This window comes from Sarcophilus harrisii, chromosome 1, assembly GCF_902635505.1.
Source record: "Sarcophilus harrisii chromosome 1, mSarHar1.11, whole genome shotgun sequence".
In the NCBI taxonomy this organism is placed as follows: Eukaryota; Metazoa; Chordata; class Mammalia; order Dasyuromorphia; family Dasyuridae; genus Sarcophilus; species Sarcophilus harrisii.
In genome coordinates this window covers 462,947,530-462,966,863 of record NC_045426.1, presented here as the reverse complement: position 1 = coordinate 462,966,863, position 19,334 = coordinate 462,947,530, and the positions used below count along the sequence as shown (strand labels likewise).

Below are 19,334 nucleotides of genomic sequence, written 5' to 3'. Positions count from 1 at the left end.
ACTATGGATCTGACCATTCAATCAGATCCAAATCCATCTACTTATATTCTCATCTTTCTTATACTTTGCCATCTAGTCCAAAAGAACAGGACAAGATACTGCCCTCTTCAACTATTTTGTCAAAATCTAGGAAAATGTCATCTATATTATTTTCCTGATTCACAAGTCTACTTTTCTAGCAGTTTTCCAATCTAAAATTTTGAAAGGAATTAAAGGCAATCTAATTGACATGTAGTTTTCAGATTCTATTCTAACTCATCCACTCTTTCTTTTTTTCTTTTTTCTAATTTAGACTAAAAATCATGCAGTATCTTCCACATTCTCTATGACATTTTCTAAGACAATTGTCAATAGTTCAAGAATTATATCTGCCACTTCTTTCGGGACCTGGGAGTGAGTTCTTGTGAGACTGGTAGCTTGAACTCAAAGTTAACCAGTTTATCACTGCTCCTCTTATCTTATGTCCTAAGTTCCTGTTAACCATTTAGTTTTGCTTTTTCCAATCTAATGATTCCCTCTACATGGAAGAAAAAGAAACAAATCAAAAGCTACTTCTCATCCATCTTGAAAAGATCACTTCTCCCTTCCCATATCCTCTTCTTTTCCTCACTAAAGTTTAAACATAAAGTAAAATCCATATATAAAGACTGGACATCATAAAATTGATTGGTATTCATTCTGCCACTCATGACCCGCAGGACTAGGAGCAAATCATCTCATCTCTGTGCCCATGCCTCAGTATTCTCATCTGTAAAATAAGGAATTTGGACTTAATAGCCTATTTCAACTCTAATTCTGATCCTAGGATCCCACCTAGGACATTTTGCATAATTATTTCTACAGCAAAGAGGTGATATCATCTACTCTACCAGACCCTAAAGATGAGAGGAATGGCTGAAAATTACTACACAGAAACTGAATCTCAATGAGAACATGGATAGTGAAGAAATTCCCTGGAGCCAAGGAGAAAGTCAGGTATGCACTTTGAAACTAATTCAAGGCACAACATAAATCATTATTTCCAGATTTGTTACTTTTCAATCACATTGCAGGGCTATTTATTGCACTAGATTTATTAAGAAGGACTTGGAGGTCTACCTGAGGAGGGATCCTGACTGAATCTGAATCCCACTTTTGATGCAGTACAGACTGAAAAAAAATTAGGTGTTATTTTTAGAGAAGGAAGGTTGATATATTGAAAAAGCCACAAGATTTGAGGTCAGAGGATCTGAATTAAAATCCAGACTCTGCTACCACTAAATACAACCTTGGTAAAGTGCCTTCACATTTTTGGACCTCAGTTTCCTCAAATGGAAGGTTCAGACTGGATGATCTCTAAGGATTCTTCTAGCTCTGAATCTATGGCCCTATGAAATAATGTCTTCCCATGATGCAGCTTCATAGTTCAGGAAGAGATTTGGGATGTATTTTTCTTCCCCACCCAGATCTTTTTATCTTTCTTTCCCTTTCCAGCATTTCTGAAGTTCTTTTCAGATATGTTCATTGTATTTACCCTGAACAAAATACCTAAGGTTTGAATTCCTCATTCTGTAGCAAAACATTTTCTAGGCAAAAGTTCTAGCTGGCGACTACATTGTGCAAGTTCAGTAAGCATCCCAAAAAGTTCAACGTTATGTGAATGTTCCCTTTGCTCCCCCTCCCCCTTACCCAGAGCTTTACTTCAAAGTGTTTGTCTAAGTATGGATATAAATTCATAGCCTTGGGCAATTACTACTACCGAAGGACTGAAATAACTCCTCAGTAGGATTCCTATCCCTCAAGGAAAAAAGCATTTTCTAAAAACTCTTACCAATGAATAAGGACATTAATGGAAATAGGGAAAAGGTTTAGGATGACTAAAGAGCTTCCAGGCAATACTCAATAGCCAACCTGTCCTAAAAAGATCTTGGGGATTCTTTATTAAATCCATAGTGATCAATAGGTACAGAAGATTAGTACCTTAAATGGATCTTTGAACCTTGCTAGAGGACCTCAAAAATGTTGCCAGATAGATTTCTAAGTATGCTAGGATATTTAAAAATTCATCTCAAATCTAATTACTACTTAACTTGGGCAAGGTTATCATTGAACAACATATTTTAGGGGAATCTCTTGTAGGCAATTTCAGAAAACTAATACTTATATCATAATTAAAATGATTGGTTCCCAGAGTTCAAAAGACCCTCAGATGTCCAAACATTATCTGAAGTTTGACACTTTCTGTTTATATCCACAAAACCTATTCAGCCAGACATTTTAGTTAAAAACCTCTGGTAAGGAAAAAGCCACTATTTCAAGAGCCAGCCTGTTCCACATATAGCCAGCTGTAATTATTAGTTAGGTTGTTTTTGTTTGTTTGTTTGTTTTTCATTTTAAACAGGGAGCTGAAACCTGCCCTTTCTAAGTTTCTTGCATTGCTCCTATTTATCTCCTGTGTTAGAGTCAATTCTGGTCAGAGAGACATAATCATAGAATCTTGGGGTTAGAAGTCATTTCAAGAAGTTCAATAGTCAAATCCTTTTTCCAAAAAAGGTTTATACCTAATGTAGAAAAATGAATTGGCTGCTAATATCTATTCTTATTTATTAAAATAGTGAATTTACAGGTAGGCCATAAAGATTCAGTGTTCTGAAAATCAGTTTGTATCTAAGAGATGTGTCTTTTGGTTGAATTATAAATCCACTAAGTTTGTCATTGATCCAGTGCTTTAAAGTAAGAAAATACAAGTTGTGTTGTGACAGAGTACTGCATTTGGCATCTAGGTTCAAATCTTGGTTTATTTACTTAAAATCTGTATGATTGTATTATTTGTATGATATGTATGATTTATATTTAATTGGTCTAGGCCTGTTTTCCAAAGTATAAAATGAGGGTTTTGGACTTGATGACCCCTAATAGTCCTTTTGTGTATTCTAAATCTGGATTTTTTCAGTATGATGGGCCTACTAGGCACAATTATTAGAAAAGCCTAGAGTCACAAGCCCTTAAAGTAAGTTAATACTTATTTTTAAAATTATTGTGCACTTAGACTTTAGAAATGGACAATGAAAATAACTTATTTGAAGCATTATCAATAAAGTTCTCTAGCTTGTTGTAAAGTGCATACTAAATACTACCGTATAATTTACAAGTTAACATTTCATCTAGAACAAATTTTTATTCAATTGCTCCACTCTATCCATTTGAAAATCAAAAAGCATAAAGGCAACAATGAAACAGATTTAATAGAGGCAACAGAGGCAGCAACTACCTTAATACTTCCACAAAAATGGTCTCTGCTTGATAAAGGTCTTTACTAGACTTAATCATCTATAAAAGTACAATATGTTCAGCTGAATTCCTCTCCCCCAACCCACATTTTGGAAATGTATTTCCCCCCCATTCCCCTTGCCGGAGCTCTCAATATAAAGCACAAAACAGTCTTCCATTGAGTTAGAAAAATTTCACTATGGCAGAATATAAAGCTAAGAGCTTAAAACACCCTGAGTTTTGGTCTTTTGCTTTTGAAAGGATCAGTAGTTCATTTAAACAGCAATTACACTGTACTCTCTGCCATATAAAGGGCTGACTCATGATGCTGTAATTTTACACTTTGCTAGAGTGTGTTGAGATAACATATTAGAGCCCTGGACAGTGTTCAATCCCTCTGGGATGTCCTAAGGCTGCAGAGTCACAGCTTTTCAACATCACTATACTTATTACCCTGGCTATATTTAAAATAGCCCTGATGCTAATCTCATTCTTGCTAATTCAGGATCACATAGGGAAAAAAAAAATAGGCTCAGTGTTCAATTTACAACCTGAGTGGCTAATTTTCACATCCTGTTAAATAAAAGTAAGGGAAGAAAGCTTCCTCCTTCTCTGATCCATATGGATTTTTCCTAATTTAATTTCCTGTTTTTTATTAATAAGCTCTTGACCAGTTTAGACATCTAAGGCTAAAGTTATCTGAAAATGAAAGTTGTACTCTCATTTGAAAAAATAAAGCCTCTGCATTGAGACACCTCAAATAAAATAGCTAGAACCCACAGACTACCAAATCTTGGTAAACAATTAATCTTTGCCTTTAAAGTTTTTCAACAGAAAAGGTGTTTTAAGAATAATGCCTAAGTGTACTTCTTAATGTCATCATGAAGAACAGTAAAATCTTTTGTTTCTGCTTAAATTTATATTCACTTGTATGAGAATCCCACCATTTTATCTTTCATTTTAATTTTTTTAAGATGTTAGATTTTAAAAGGTAATTGGCCTCTGTACATTTTTTTCTATTGCCTTAAAAAAAAAAAAAAAAAAGGTCTGTTCAAAGTACTCTTCAGGAAAAAAAAAAAAAAGAGGGGGTGGAGAAAGATAAACATACTTAGTGACACAAGGAGAATATGGTCTGGCAGACTTTTTCCCAACTTGTAACTGAAATGACTTTACATCATCCAAATAAATTATGGGTATAAAGAGTAAAAACTGCTTGAATGAATTTTGGTTCTACTTTCAAGCAACAGAGGCTATGGGGACACCAAGTGTTTCCCCTTTAGAAAATGAATAAGGAATGACTATAATACTTATACCTACCTCCCTCCCCCCCTTCTCTGTCTCTGTATCTCTCTGTCTCTATCTCTCAAAAATGGCCATCACAAAAAAAAAAAAAAAAAAAAAAAAAAAAAAAAGAAGAAGAAGAAGAAGAAAAGAAAAAGCATTTTTTGGCACGGCTGACCTGCAGAGATATGGAGCTAAGCAGAGTCAGTGAATTCACTCGCTCTGATATGCACACATGATATGCAATTAAAATCTCCATTCACATTCCTACCAGGTTGTCAATCAAAAGAAAAGCCTTTTTGACAACATTCAGTGAAGCGTACCAACTAACCGCTGAACAGGAACTTAAACAGTAACAGCTTTTGTTACTCGCAAGAACGGATTTTTTTTTTTTTTTTTTAACCAAGATTGGGTTCAGTTTCTAAGAAATCATTATGTTCTGAATTTGAAGGCCTTTCCTTAAAAATGAAAAAATGTGTCAGCAAAGATTTTGTATGGGAGGATATATGATGTAATACCTAGAAAATATGAGATATGTAGAAAATTTTAACCTTTTTGACTGGAAGAAACTCTTTAACTTTTCAGAGTTAGAACAATGAACAATACTCTTAAAATAGGGTTTCGGGGAGAAATATATCTTCTAATCCATTTTAAAGTTTGTGATAGACTAGATTGTAAAAACAAACTTTGCACATTGATCTACTTATCTTAAAGACATCTACGATGGCATAGAAAGTAGTCAGCCAGCTTAAGAAAGTAACACAGGAAGGCAACTTTATTAATCATTAGGAGAATATGAAATATGTGAGAAATACTGCATGCATCATACCCTTCAATTTATGATGCTCTATAGAAAATATTATGCACATAAATTCTTTCCAGATGAACATAGAAGACACCCTGGCCCATAACTTAGTTTCTGTTGAATATTTAATCAATGTCTATGCCCTTGATAATAGCATATTAGTGTGCTTTAAAGTTATAAATCCAAAAAAAAGGGCATAGCAAAAATTGAACATAGTATGTGTGTTAATCAGATGCTGTGTCTGTTTTAAGCAACCAATCTCAGGTTATGATTTTTAGATGAGTTAATAGTATCAGATATTGAAATATTTGTCTCCTTACTTCTCATACTCTGTAGCTGGAGAGAGAGCAGATGCATTCTGACTATTAACAGTCATGACAAATTGCCTTACTAATGAATGTTACACACTGGAAGTGCCACAACTGATTAAGCTACCATTCCCCACTACCAGACAGAGAGAGACTGGGGAGCTCCAGCATGGACAGCTCTGATATTCTGCCAACACGCCTTTAGGGCATAGTGCAGTATTTAGAAAAACACTGTAAATTCCATATGAACATATTAGAAAAGCCTATGTGTATACAACAGGTTTGTAAAGAACATTAGATAAAATAGCTTAGATTGTGGCTGATGAGCCATGTCAAATGGATATGTTTGAACTATTTGGTATCATTATAAAGTGATGTTAAAGAATATTTCTGTTGTGTGGTTGTTCTCTCTTCCCCACAACTTCCCTCCCCAACCCCCCAACATTGCTTGTGCTTTGCATTTCACATAAAATCTTTCTTTTGTCAGTTCCTTTGTTGGTGCAAAATTGGCCGCAGTTCAAATTCAAAGTACTCCTATTCATTTACTGACCAATGTCATTCTAGTTCACATCAGCCAGGGAGCTAAGCTCTAAAAAACATAAAAGGCTTGCTTCACCACTGACGAATAATGTGTACATTTTTACAGAGCTTAAACCTTAATGCTTTCCCTGAAACTAACAATACAGTATATCTTATCATTCCTTTTTCACAAGCAGGCAGCTGCTGAAACGCTTGCCACTTCAAAATATCAATTGCTTGCCAGAGTTGTCCTCAACACACCCTGTCAAACTCATGTATATTGTGCAATGAAAACGGTGCAGGGCTGAAAGCTAGAAATTGTGTCAAATTCTGCTGTAAGGGTATGATGTGCAAAGAACAATGTATGACAACCGTAGAGAGTACAAACAATGGCACTGGAGCCAGAGACTTCATATATCACAACTGTGCCTGTACATATTTTATTGTAGGCATTATATATTTAAAGCATGACAAATGTACCATAGTACATTATGGGCTACACAAATAGAAACCCTCCCACTAGTTTGGTTGTTGGGTTGTGTTTTGTTTTGTTTTGTTTTGTTTTAATTTCTCTTGATGATGGAAATGCAGTTGAAGTTTTGTCTCTTTTTCATTACGTAAACAGTGAAGATTTTCCAGTCATATAGGGAAAAACACAGGGTTATCAAGATGAGTGACAGAAAACAGAAGAAAGCAATACATGATGAGAAAAGGAGATTTTGCTCAGTTAACATTTTGACTTTTCTCTTAAAGACACAATAGCCAGGATTAGGTCCAAAACAAACAGGCTATTAAGAGAACTATACTATCAGTATGCCTATAAATTGTTGTATACCTAATTTTAAAACAGATAAGTGCTGGTCTATTGATTTGCATGATTTCCTAGCAAAATGGAAATCCTATATGAGTATGTTCTTTGTGTGCAGAAAATATGAGCTGAAGAAGTTTTTACTCTTTTTGCTTCTCTATGCCAAAAGGACAATTAAGAAAATAATATTTTACCAGTCTAACAGATTTTTAAACTAAATGACAATTCCATAATGTCTATTTAGAGGTTAAATACTACTTTGCTAATCTCCTCCTTGATTATATTTATTTTAAATAATTTGGATTATTGAGAAGGCACTTTTCTTCTGAATGTCAAATGAACATATAAAATCTGAAAATGGCCTAATTTAAGGAGACACCAAGTTAATTATAAAGAAGCTCATGTCTCCAATAAAGCTAAAATAAGTCATCCATTTATAGCTGAAATGGGAAAGGCTGTTTAGGAGAAAAAGATAAGTATATGGATATCTAGTCATCTGTCCACAATCTAGCTTAGGTTGTAAAAATCTTTCTCATACAAGTAATTCTGAGGAGAATTAACTGACAGAAGGCTAAATGAAATGAAAATATAGGCTTTTAAGGTGTTAATAAATATTTTGGGAAGAGACTAGGTAGTTTAGGTGCTTAGGGGTGCTGACCTTTGCTGTGTTTATTAGTGGGACAATGATGCATTATTAACACACAGCAGCTGTACCTGAACTGCTGCCATGAATATAATAGCCTTTTATAGCCATCAGGGGAGTGAGATAGGAGGCCTTTATTAACCACTAGACATGATTAGCACATTATGTGAACTTTAGTAGGCAAATTATCTCTTATTGAAATATAATGTTGGTTATAACTAATTGTAAACATGATTTTTAAAACTTCCCAATGCAAAACTAAATGCTTTACTACTATTTAGCAAATTACTGGTTAGTAATCTTTGGAAACCTTTTCTTTTGTACAATGTATTTGTAGGCTCTTTATATCAAAAGAGATATTGAGTCATCTGAGACAAACTGTAAAATTACTTAGCACTACAAGATCTTGAATATTAACCTTTAAAAATACAACAAGGTTACAAACAAAATTTCTCACAACATTTACGTAAAACTGTTAATGAACTAGAAAAGCTGCTTTGGGATTTTTCTTTTTATTTCTTTAGGCATTTCTTTAAAAAGATTAGTTTTGCAATAAATTTTTCAAGAGTCAACTTGAAAAAGTAACAGCATAATTTACTTCAAAAAGCTTAATTTTGGGAAAGGAAAGATTATCCCATTAGCCTTAGTAACTGAACATAGCACTGAGAGTCCATTATGAGCAGTCTTTTATGCCCTAGCAGAAAGTCATTAACATAAAATAAATCATTAGCTTTGATATTAAGCTTCTACTATCTGCAGGTTTCTATGATTAATGTTCATGACTGCATCTGCCAAATGATAAAATATACTTTTTGTTGAAAGGTTATCCTGCCTTTTTATTATTAATATTCCCCCTATCCACAATTGTTATTAGCATCTTAGACTGGAATTTTTAGTATATTGAAGCAGAATTCGTTTGTAATATGGTATGACAGCAACCAACTCATATACTCTTACCTATAGGTATATATGTATATACACACATGCACATTTACATTTATTTCTTTATACACATACATGCATGTATGTAATATACATGTGAATATGTGTGCATGTTTATACACAGTCAGATATATATTAACTAAGTTACAATAGTTAAAGTAAGGGGGCAAGAACGGGTTCTAAAGTGACATACTGGTCCCCCAAGTCCACTTGGTTCTCCCTTGACTTTGTTTTGCATACTCTGTTTTAAGATTCTTGCCTTTTTCTGATCTATATATCAGAGGGGAAAGTGGGGGAATCTGGCTAATTTAGTGACAGGAAATGCAAATAGTTTTCTTTCCAGCTGTGGAAGGAAGGCATACTGTGGCACACTATTAACTGAGCCAAGAGAATTATTGAAGCTTAATTTTTTTTTTGGGGGGGGGAGGGAGGAAAACTTTCTACAAAACTTCTTTCATCAAAGAATTCCAAAGTACTGTTTATCTGTATTGATCCTAATCCTTACTTTCCATGCTGCTTCTTTGAAACTAATAAATGTTTTTCTCCACTTCCATTGAACATGTTGAACATGTTAGGGAGAGAGTACTCCACAATGACCTGGTATTAGAATTCAGACACTAGACATATACTGTTTTATCAAGGGATAGAGATTAAGTTCATGTCTGATGAAGAAGTAGAGTACCAGGAAGAACGAAAGAGCTCCATTTTGCCTAGGGAATGATCATCATCTGGGCTTTAATGTTTTTGGTTATTTCCACCCCACATGGAAGTGGGGTATCCTCAAGTATCTACAAGTATCTTTAAAAGGGACTAGATTTGGGACTCTTCAATTAGATCCTCTATGCTTTAGAATACTATATTAGCTATGGTATTCACTTTCACTTCCTTAAATAGGGGAAATAACCAGAATATTCCATTAGCTAATATGCATTTTCTTATTCCACAATCCCCCAGCATAGTCTTTTAGGTATTATGATCTACAAATACACCCATAACTGTAGGAAACCACAATATGATTTAATAAAAATCAGCCTGTCTAGTTAGGTAACCTAGAATGGTGAAAAAGATCTTCCTTCAAAAGGAGCATGATGGGTTACACCAGTCAAGAATGGGAATATTAAGAGAATCTGACATTTGCACCAACCTGGATTTGTCAGACATATATAACATTCAAGTGTGTTTTGTAACTTGGAATGCTCTGTATTTTCTTAGGAAGAACAAACCTATTGGCATCTCTTTCTGCTGTTTATCTAGGAATTCTTATAAAACATTCACAGAGAAGTGCTTCTTACAGCTTAGCAATGAAATATATCAGATGCTTTGCTATTGTATAATCATTTTAAACATCCAGAGTGAAAAATAGGCAAAGAAAAAAGAAAGCATTAAAGTGACCTTTAATATATGTATATATATGCATATATACACAATCATATTTCATATATAAAATGAAAATGCAAGAATAGATTTTTAAAAGCTAACTTTAAAAATTTAATCAAGTAAGTTAAACCCTTCATATATCAAAATAAAAGGTATTGGAAAATATTGGCACTCCCTACCATGAGCAAAGGCAGATTTTCATTCTGGCTCTTCCCCCTCCCCCAACCTTTTTCCTACTATACAATCAGCATCTAAGCCCAGAACATTACGATGTTGCCATTTTCAAAATGAATGCTGTAGGGAAACATGTTATAACCAGGAAAAGCTCATTCAGGTTAATGTGAATTCCATGTCTTCAAGTATTATGGAAGTGCTGCTATAATTAACAGTCTGTTGGCACTTCCATTATAAACCACATTTTTAAGCAGTTTCAAACTCAACTGTTTTTAATGAGAAATTGCTCTTTAGTTGAAACTTGGCATGCAGGGCCAAATTAACAAATTTTGTTAACAAAAAATTCTCAAATTCATTAAGATAAGTATAAACTAGAATATCCTGACAATCCAGTTTTCCAGCAGTCAGTCCATTTAACAAAACGCATGATCAAGAGTAAGAGCTATTGTCTCTGCTGCTGGCACTACCAACAATAGGAGGGCCTACCATAAGCTCCTTCAACCTGAGATATGGTTAATTTCAAAGTAGAATGGGTATAAATGGAAGGTAGTGAAGACTGACGCCTTCAAGGCCAGGTTACACTAAGTTATTGTTGCTCTTGTGAGCATTCAGTGTAAAGAAATATCAGGAATTAGACTATTAAAATGTCAAAATTTTTAATTAGGACAAAGACTGATTGTGACTCATTTTACCATGAGATTTGATACTTAATTGTACTTATTTGATACTTAACTATAAATCAGCTTAACAAAAAAAAAAAAAAGGTGAAATTTTGGATACTGTCATGGTGCCATCTAGAACATTAGTTTTATTATTATTTTTTTTAAATGACACTAGAATATTTAATGTTGAAATGCATCTGACCAATAGTCATAATCATTGATTTTCATTTTTTTTAAATGCAAATATGGAGATATAGGATTAGACTTTTATAGATGATGTCTAATCATTGCTCATTGACATTCCCATAACTTGTCATGGGTACAAGATGAGAAAAAGGTTAGTTGAATGCTATTGTCTGTAAAATACTACTCATATCTTGAATATATGTACAATATTATATTCACTTACAAATAGAATGTTAGCCCTAAATTCTTAAATTATGATCTGTTACTCACAAACATTTGGAAGTCAAATAATTTTCTTATATTAAGAATTTTAATCCAATTATTTCAATATAATTGCAATGTGAAGACTATCTCAAATAGAAAATTTAGTGATGCAATTCATGCAACATCTATTAACTGAGACTTCATATATGATGTAGTATGCTGAGCACAAGAAATACAAGATACATAATCTCTATCTTCAAGTTATTCACATCCTAGAAAAGGGGAAATGAGACAAATATACAATTATCTTTAATATAAATTATAAGGAGAAGATCAAATAGAACAGTAAGAAAGATTCAAGGTTAGAGAAATGATTAATTCCATTCCAAAAGAATATAAGTTCCTTGAGAGAAAGATTTATTTGGTTTATCTTTTTATCCCTGGTATCTAGATTATAATCAGTATATAGCAGCTCTCTCATTTTAAAAGACCTAGAAAGTAAATTCAAGGTCCTAAGACTCAGTGGCATTAGTGGCTAGAATTATGGATTCCTAATGCTCTTTCAAATGCTCTTGCCTTAATATCATGTAATACCAGTTCTGGCACTTACTAACTTGAGTAAGTCACTTAGATTTTCTATTATTTAGTTTCCTTATACACAAAATGGGATGGTTAGTCGGAATAGTTGACTTTTAAGAAGCCATATAATTCTACATATATAATATTCCACTAGTTTGTTTCTTAACACAATCATAGGATCATAGATTAGAGCTGGAAAGGGGCTGTGGAGGACCATCAAATAAAACCACTTCGTTTTACAAATAGGCAGAAACAGACAGAAAGAAGTTAAGTGACTTACTTAGAGTCATAGTATCTGAGGCAGGATATGAACACAGGACTTCCTCAGTCTAAGTCTGTGCTCTATCTAATGAGAAGCCATGTTGTCTCTCATTCAGCATCAAGAATAGAATAACTTTCCCTAACACCCTGCCTCATTCCACTCCCCACAGCCAAACATGGTTTTTCTCCTCTCAAATTTTTCTAGACTACTTTGGATCTCTCCTTCATTAATTTGGGGGTGGTGGTTGGTAGTGGAAGGATCAGACCGGTGACCACATAAATGGAAGTAATTTCTAATGGGGAGGGAAATTTTTCTTCATTTACTCAAATCAGCAATTCATCATCACTTACAATTTTAGAGAGTTACTTGTAACTCTGGGCATCAAATGACTTTCCACAGCAAATAGTTGATAAATGTCAGCTTAAAAACTTCAATTCAGGGTTTCTGATTCCAAAGACAACAATTCCAAATACAACAATACTCAATCACTAAATTCTAATATATTCTTATATTAGAATGCTGCTGCATTGTTTTTTCTTTATAAACTTAAATCTTAGTACACTGCAAAAAGTAGGAGCTTAACAAATTTTTTTACTGAAGAAATGAATGAATTCCTTTAGTCTTTTTCATTTAGCTGGTTCACTTGTAAATTCAATATGGTAGGTGGGGTGAATTGGAAGTGGATTGGTACTATTCAGAGTTGAAAGATAGATGAAAGAGAAAAAACACTGTGAAAGGAGAAAGTTGACCAGAATAATGATGTTAATGAAAGGAAGAGAAGGCACATGTCACAAAATGAACACAATATATCAGTGCCATGAAGAGGTGAGAGAATATACACATTAGAATCCAAAAAATGTTTGTCCCCATATTTGATTGCAAAGTTAAAAGAAAGTAGATGCTAAAGAGAACATGAAACAAATGGGTAAACTCCTGATGACAATTTTTCTAAAAGAAAAAAAAAGGGGGGGGGGGGGGAAAGGATACTGCCAAGAAAGAAACACATGAATCATCCCAGAGGTCCTCTATCTAGTATATCCAGTAAATAGTATCAAATGAAGATGAGATGAGTTCTCAAGTGATAGTATAATAAATTTGTACAACCCACCATCTAGCATTTTTCAGTATTCCCCCTTCCTTTTATAAATCTTCTTTCTCAAAAGGGCAAAATTGCAGAGAGGCCAAGGTACCCCAACCAACTCCTAAAAACTTAGCTCTAGGATTTGAACAAAGTGAACCTTTAATTTGAACATGTCCCTAATTCTTCCATACCTTGCTCCTTTTGTTGCCATATCAATTATGCTATTCCTTTTAAAGCTTGCTTGAAGTTTCATGCTTGTATAAGCACTAGTTTCAGTAGAATATATTTAAATGAGTTTTCAGATATTGCAGTTTCTTTTGCTAACTAGGCAAAAGATCAAATTGCTTCATGAAAATCATTCCATATCCCTTAAAATGGAAAAAACCCTTTAAAATGAATCATAAAATGTGGAAATACTAAAGTTTATAGAATAAGTATCTTGAAATGATAGCATTGCTCTCAAAAGCTCACAGAGATAATCCTTTATAAAGAAGTCTAAACTTTAGACTATTGGCATAATAAAGTATCCAACAAAACCAAGATAGGCAAGTTAGGCTCTTACCTTTCTTTTGTTCCAGTATCTTAATCTGTAACCTCTATTAAATAATGATATTGTACTTCTTCATTGTGAGTTTTTTTTAAATCTGTTTAAAAACCTCTTAACTTAAAAAGTTAACAAACACCAAAAAAAGTGTATTTTAAGCAGTAATCCTGAAAAAAGAAACAAAAAGTGTGAAAACTTTCATAAATGCTCTAGCAATCCCAGAGATAGAGACAAGTTTCAAATCAGAAATACAACAATGTCCTGGACCAGTCTAGAACTGATATGCCTAAGTTTCTTGGAACCATTAAGACAATTATTTTAAAAGCAAAATATCAAATAAAATACTGACATAGAATTATATTTTTAAGAGTTTGAGAATTCTGGGTTTTACAAATTTTGAAACTTGGTAAACGAGAATGATCAAACTACATTTGAAAGGCAAAATATCCTATGGAAATATCATCAAATGAAATTATGCACAAAAAAAGGGGGTGGGTGGAGATGATGAATAATGATTTTTCCTTCTGAAAAGTAAAATAATGCTTCAGAATTGGACCATAGGTCAATGTCAAGCTAATTGTGAACAGATCATTTCTTCTGCACATACATATGAAAAATAATTCATTGAATTTTCTTATTCAGCTGAATAAATCTGATAGGTTTGCACTCCTTTATTTCTGATTTAACTAGCAATCCAAGAAGGATGTGTAGCACATGATTCCACAAAAGTAACCATTGAGAAGAGAAAAGACCATTATTTTCCCTCCCACTGTTGGTAGGGGTCAGCCTCCCTGTCATTAGTAATGTCATAACATAATTATATTTCTGCTTCTTATGTGGGCAGATACTTAGGCAACTTGAAAAAACACTACAAAGTTTCAAATGTGAAAAAGTACCACCTCCTTATCCCAATTTAGCACAAAATCAGTGAAAACAATCTTTAGAAATGACAGTACATGGAGAAACCAAAGGAACTGTTATTACTATGTAGGTATATATTTAAACTGATGATTTGACATCTTCAACTAGAACAAATAGGGCTATATTTTACTACCGAATTCATACTGTGTGCTCATTTAATCCAATTTCTTTGTAACATTCAGTTCAATTAAGGGATACAATGTTACTTAAAATAGTCTTAATTGGCTGAAAGAGGGCTTTGGTGGAGCTATGTTGTTCATCTATAAATGTCTGAAATATAACTATGCTTACCGAATCAGGAGATGAATAGTGCTACTTTAAGTCTAAATCTGTCTGTCCAGCCTATAAGCCACACTGTTATTTCAAAGGTTGACCTATATACAGCAGCATACCATCCATTTTGCCTGTTTGTATAAGAGATACCTCACACAGTTGCCATAACCAACATTGTTTGCATTGTCCTCTCACTTTTCTCCCTCAATGGACTGTGTGAAAAAGGAGGCAAGTTTGCATAAAGATATGTGCTTAGTGTAATGTGCTCTCACAATAAATAGATCAACACTAGGCTGAACTGTTTAGAAAATTCCTTCTGCTGAGTTTATTAGAAGAAAAATGAAAACAGTGGGATTTTTTGGCCATCTGTAAAACAGCAATGCAGAAGGGTGCCACTATAATATAAAGTTGTGCTTTCATTTAAGAGAACTTGGAGGGAATGGTGATATATTAATTTTTATAGACTGCAGTTCTTGTATAAAAAAAAATTGGGCAAAGTACAGTTCTGATTATATATGTAAATATAAGTCACAATCTGGTAATAGATTCAGAATAAACAATTTATAATTTGCTTTATTAATGCAATTTTCAAAAGTAGAAATAAAATAGTGAGATCATCTTACTATAAAATATGGCTTCACTGCAGTCTTAACAGAAAATTTAAACTTTTTTCCAATCTGGTAAATTTTGGATTAGTACAAGTGAGGTTATCTGGCTATGTTTTATTTTTTAACTAAAAGATACAAGTTTCTTATTAAATATCTTTCCTAGATATATCTTATAATGCATTAGAAAGTCACTTGAACCTTCATAAACATGAAGAATAGTTAAATATTTTCTAAGCAATTGAAATATTTGATCTAGACACGAGTTTTGTATCAATGGTAATCATGATGGACTGGAAAACACAATGTTCAGAGAAAGTAGCCTGCCTCTCAGGGGCCTACCAAACCTACTCAGCCCATTTAATATAATCAAGGATCAGTGACAAATACATTTAATAGACTGCTACGAATAGAGGTTCTAGAGAAGGCACCCTGTGAGAAATATTCACATGAAGTCTTTTCCAACTATGATAAGTATGTCTTATGACTTTGCATTTTTAAACCCATTATTGCTCAAGATAAGTTAAACAGAAGATTTGCAACTCATCTATAGAAAGGGTAGCTAATTTGCATTTAAAAAGAACAGTTTGCTGCTTCATACATGGCATGACTTAAAAGGAGCTTCAATGAGCTAGTCAAGAAACTCTGAGGACTTTCTAAATTAATTTATTCGATTTGCTGCACAACCCACCAAAATTATTTAAAACGCTTAATTGGGAAATGATTTAATATATTAAAGTAATTTCTGATTTTCCAAAGCATTTAACTTTTAAATTAAATTTAGCCTTACTATCTCAAGAATGATGAGTAAAATGTATATCCAAGCCATTACCTTCCTTTTGGAGCTTTAAATCAGTGCAAGGTCGAATAAGGTTTGTCCAGTTTAGTTGCCAAAGGGGTCCATATTCATTGAGTTTCAACTGAAGCCAACTAATTTTTGTTTGTTTTTAAACCAAAAGTATCAAGAAAAATAACTACTACCCTTAAAAAAAAGCAAATCCAAACTTAAAACTTAAAACAGGTATGCAACTTTGAAGTTAATCACTCACACTGTTTCCAGTGCCCAAAGTTCACATTTCTTTTAAACTTTCCATTTACTATTCAAGTCAACTCTTCAAACTTCCTTAAGTATCAACTCTAGGAGAAAAGTTCAGTGTATTACCTACTAATAAATAGTCCCTAAAAACAAACAAACAAACCAAAAAACCAAAAACCATAGCCACAGGGTAGCTAATTCCCTATGTTCTGATAGATGTAGTTCATTTAAGTTGTGTGAGCTCACTTTTTTAATGCTTCTATCTAGAAGTTTTTGTAGTTAGGGCTTTTTTAATTTTCTTTTTTATCTTTCTTTTTTTTTTTTTTTTTTTTTTGAGGAGGCAGAGCAGAGAACGAGAATGCATTCTCTCTCTTCCCTCCCCCCCCATTTCTGTGTCTCTCTCACTGTCTCTTTGTGTGTCTCCCTCTATCTCAGTCTGTCTGTCTCTCTTGTCACAGAAATCTACTTGCATAATGAATCGCCACTAAAAGCTAATGTAAGAATACAAACATTTTCCAAGGAGTTTAACTAAAGGGCTCCTCACTGTTCCTCACTAAATTGCTCCAGAGGTTATGAGGCACCAACTTAGTAAAGGAACAACATAATAACTGTACAGCTGAGGTAAATGATCACCGTTTTTAAAAAGTGTTTCCAGGGAATTTTAGCTAGCCTATTTGTCCAAGTTCCTCGGACGTACTTTCAGACATATATGAAACAAAAGCCCCCAAATGGACAAATACCCACAGACACACATTTAGTATTGCTTATTCATCATTTGCTTCCCTTGTTGGAGCTTGCATGTTCAGAGAGTTTGGAGAACCACTTCCTGATAATTTTTCCTCCCACAATCTTTTTTATTCATATGCAGAAACATTCCCCAAAGGCAAAGAAAGTGCGATCCACGTATAAATAAACGCCAGCTGGTTTACTCCACAGAACACACTGAAAGTCATCTTGGTTTGCTTCTGGCCAAAGGTAATCGAAGTCCTCTGGTGTCTTTGCAGCCAAGTGGGCACGAAGTATTCCGGTCCCGCTGGCCACCCCACTGTCCAGAAACACTTTCTTGCCCTCTGTCACTGCACAGAACTTCTTTCCTTAGAAGTTTGGCCAACACCAATCGAATCAGGTTGGAGGGAAATTAGTAACGCAGTTTGCAGGCCACTAATGAGTCGGGTTTGTCTTGTTCAGAACAAACTTGTCCTCTCCCTTTGCACCCAAAGCGGGGATCCGATAGTCCCCAAACTGTTAAACTACTAAGCCCGGGGAATCCTGACGTGTTAACTGTCGTGCTAATTGAGAGTTTAGCAGCCTGATTTGATTTGTGAAAACAAAAGAGTTTGGCTGGGGGAAGGGTTCGCTGGGGGACTACTACATCCCCCAATCCTTAGTAGCTGGGGAAAGACACTTGTATAGACATTTAAATGTTCTATAATTACCTTCTTTTCGAAATAATGTCTCCACGTCAGAAAGGTGGCAAAGAACACATGGGGTCTGCCAGTACCAGGAGTAGGGGGAAGGGGTTAGGAGAAACAGGGAGGGGGGAAATGGTGGGAAGAGAAAATGTAATTCACTCTTTTACTCTCCCCACCAGTACTCTATTTATCCCAGAACCACCCCCAAAGTATTCCGGGTTTTATTCTTTTTTAAGGTCTCCAAGACGAATCTCGGCAGGCGTCCCTCGACTGGGGAACAGCAGGAAGGAAGGGTTCAGAGCAAATCCTGTCACTTTCTGTACAATCGCGGTGTTTTGAAAACACCCGGAGCTACAATATTTACTACCAAACTGCAAGAATGGCATTAGTGGGCTGCGAGCTGGAGTGTTAGTTAACTCAGAAGGTAGTCTGTACATACAGAGTACAGAGAGCTTCCATCCATGCAAACCAGTAAGGCAAGAACCACAAAATAACAACACCATCACCCCTGCATTTAGGGAGGGAAAAAAAAAGGGAAAGAAAGAAAAAGGAACCCTATTCCACCAAATCTCAAAAATCGGATTAAAAAACAACAAACAAACAAGGAAAAGGACGAAACAAAAGCAAACAATTCACCTTGTTGCAATAGTAGGGGTCCAGACAGGGAGAGGGTCCCAGACAAGGAGTATCGGGAGCGGCAGCAGGCTGTGGTGGTGGTGGATAAAATCTTACGTCCATTTCACTCAAACATCAAGTAACTCCTTTCCTTTCTTTTCCTTCCTTTCCTTCCCTTTCTTTTGAATAATAAAAAAAAATGTCCAGCAAAACAAGATTTGAAGGAACAGAAAGAGGTGTCTGGGCTTAAAGAAACACCTTCCTCGCCTCACATCCGTTTGCGGTTCGTTTAAAAAAAAAAAAAAAAAGAAAAGAAAAGAAAAGGAAAAAAAAAAACACACACACACACACACAACTCTTCCAAAAAAGCACCAGTCTGCAGATGTCTGCAACAGAAACAACAAACCCTTCTTCTTTTTCTTCTTTTTCTGCTGCTGCGGCTGCGGCGGCCACTACTGCTGCTGCTGCTGCTGCTGCTGCGGCTGCTGCCACTGCTGCCGTCGTTGCCGCCGCCGCCGCCGCCGCCGCCGCCGCCGCCGCTGCTACTCCTGCCGCCGCTGCTGCTACTCCTGTTGCCCCTGCTGCCCCTGCTGCCGCTGCTGCTACTCCTGCCGCCGCAGCAGCTGCTGCTTCTCCTGCCGCTGCCGCCGCTGCCGCCACCGCCGCCGCCGCCGCCGCCACTGCAGCCACTGCTACTCCAGCCTCTACCACCTCTGCTGCCTCTGCCTCCGTAGCCGCTGCTGCAGGGCAGGTAACTTCAAGTACTTATTGTTTTTCCCCCTCCCTTCCCACCCATCCCCCACCCCAACCCACTCCCCTTACCAACCCGACACACACTAACTAGTTTT

At 35.2% G+C, this 19,334-nt stretch overlaps 1 protein-coding gene across 1 annotated transcript in view; it reads right to left on the bottom strand.

Annotated features, from left to right (window-relative positions):
• Window positions 1–18,966, bottom strand: part of TOX (thymocyte selection associated high mobility group box) — a 357,348-nt gene extending 338,382 nt beyond the window's left edge. The window contains exon 1 of the mRNA XM_003759752.4: window positions 18,508–18,966. Coding sequence (XP_003759800.1) covers window positions 18,508–18,609 — 102 coding nt within the window. The 5' untranslated portion in view covers window positions 18,610–18,966. The remainder of the gene's footprint in view (window positions 1–18,507) is intronic.
• Between the last annotated feature and the right edge of the window lie 368 nt (window positions 18,967–19,334).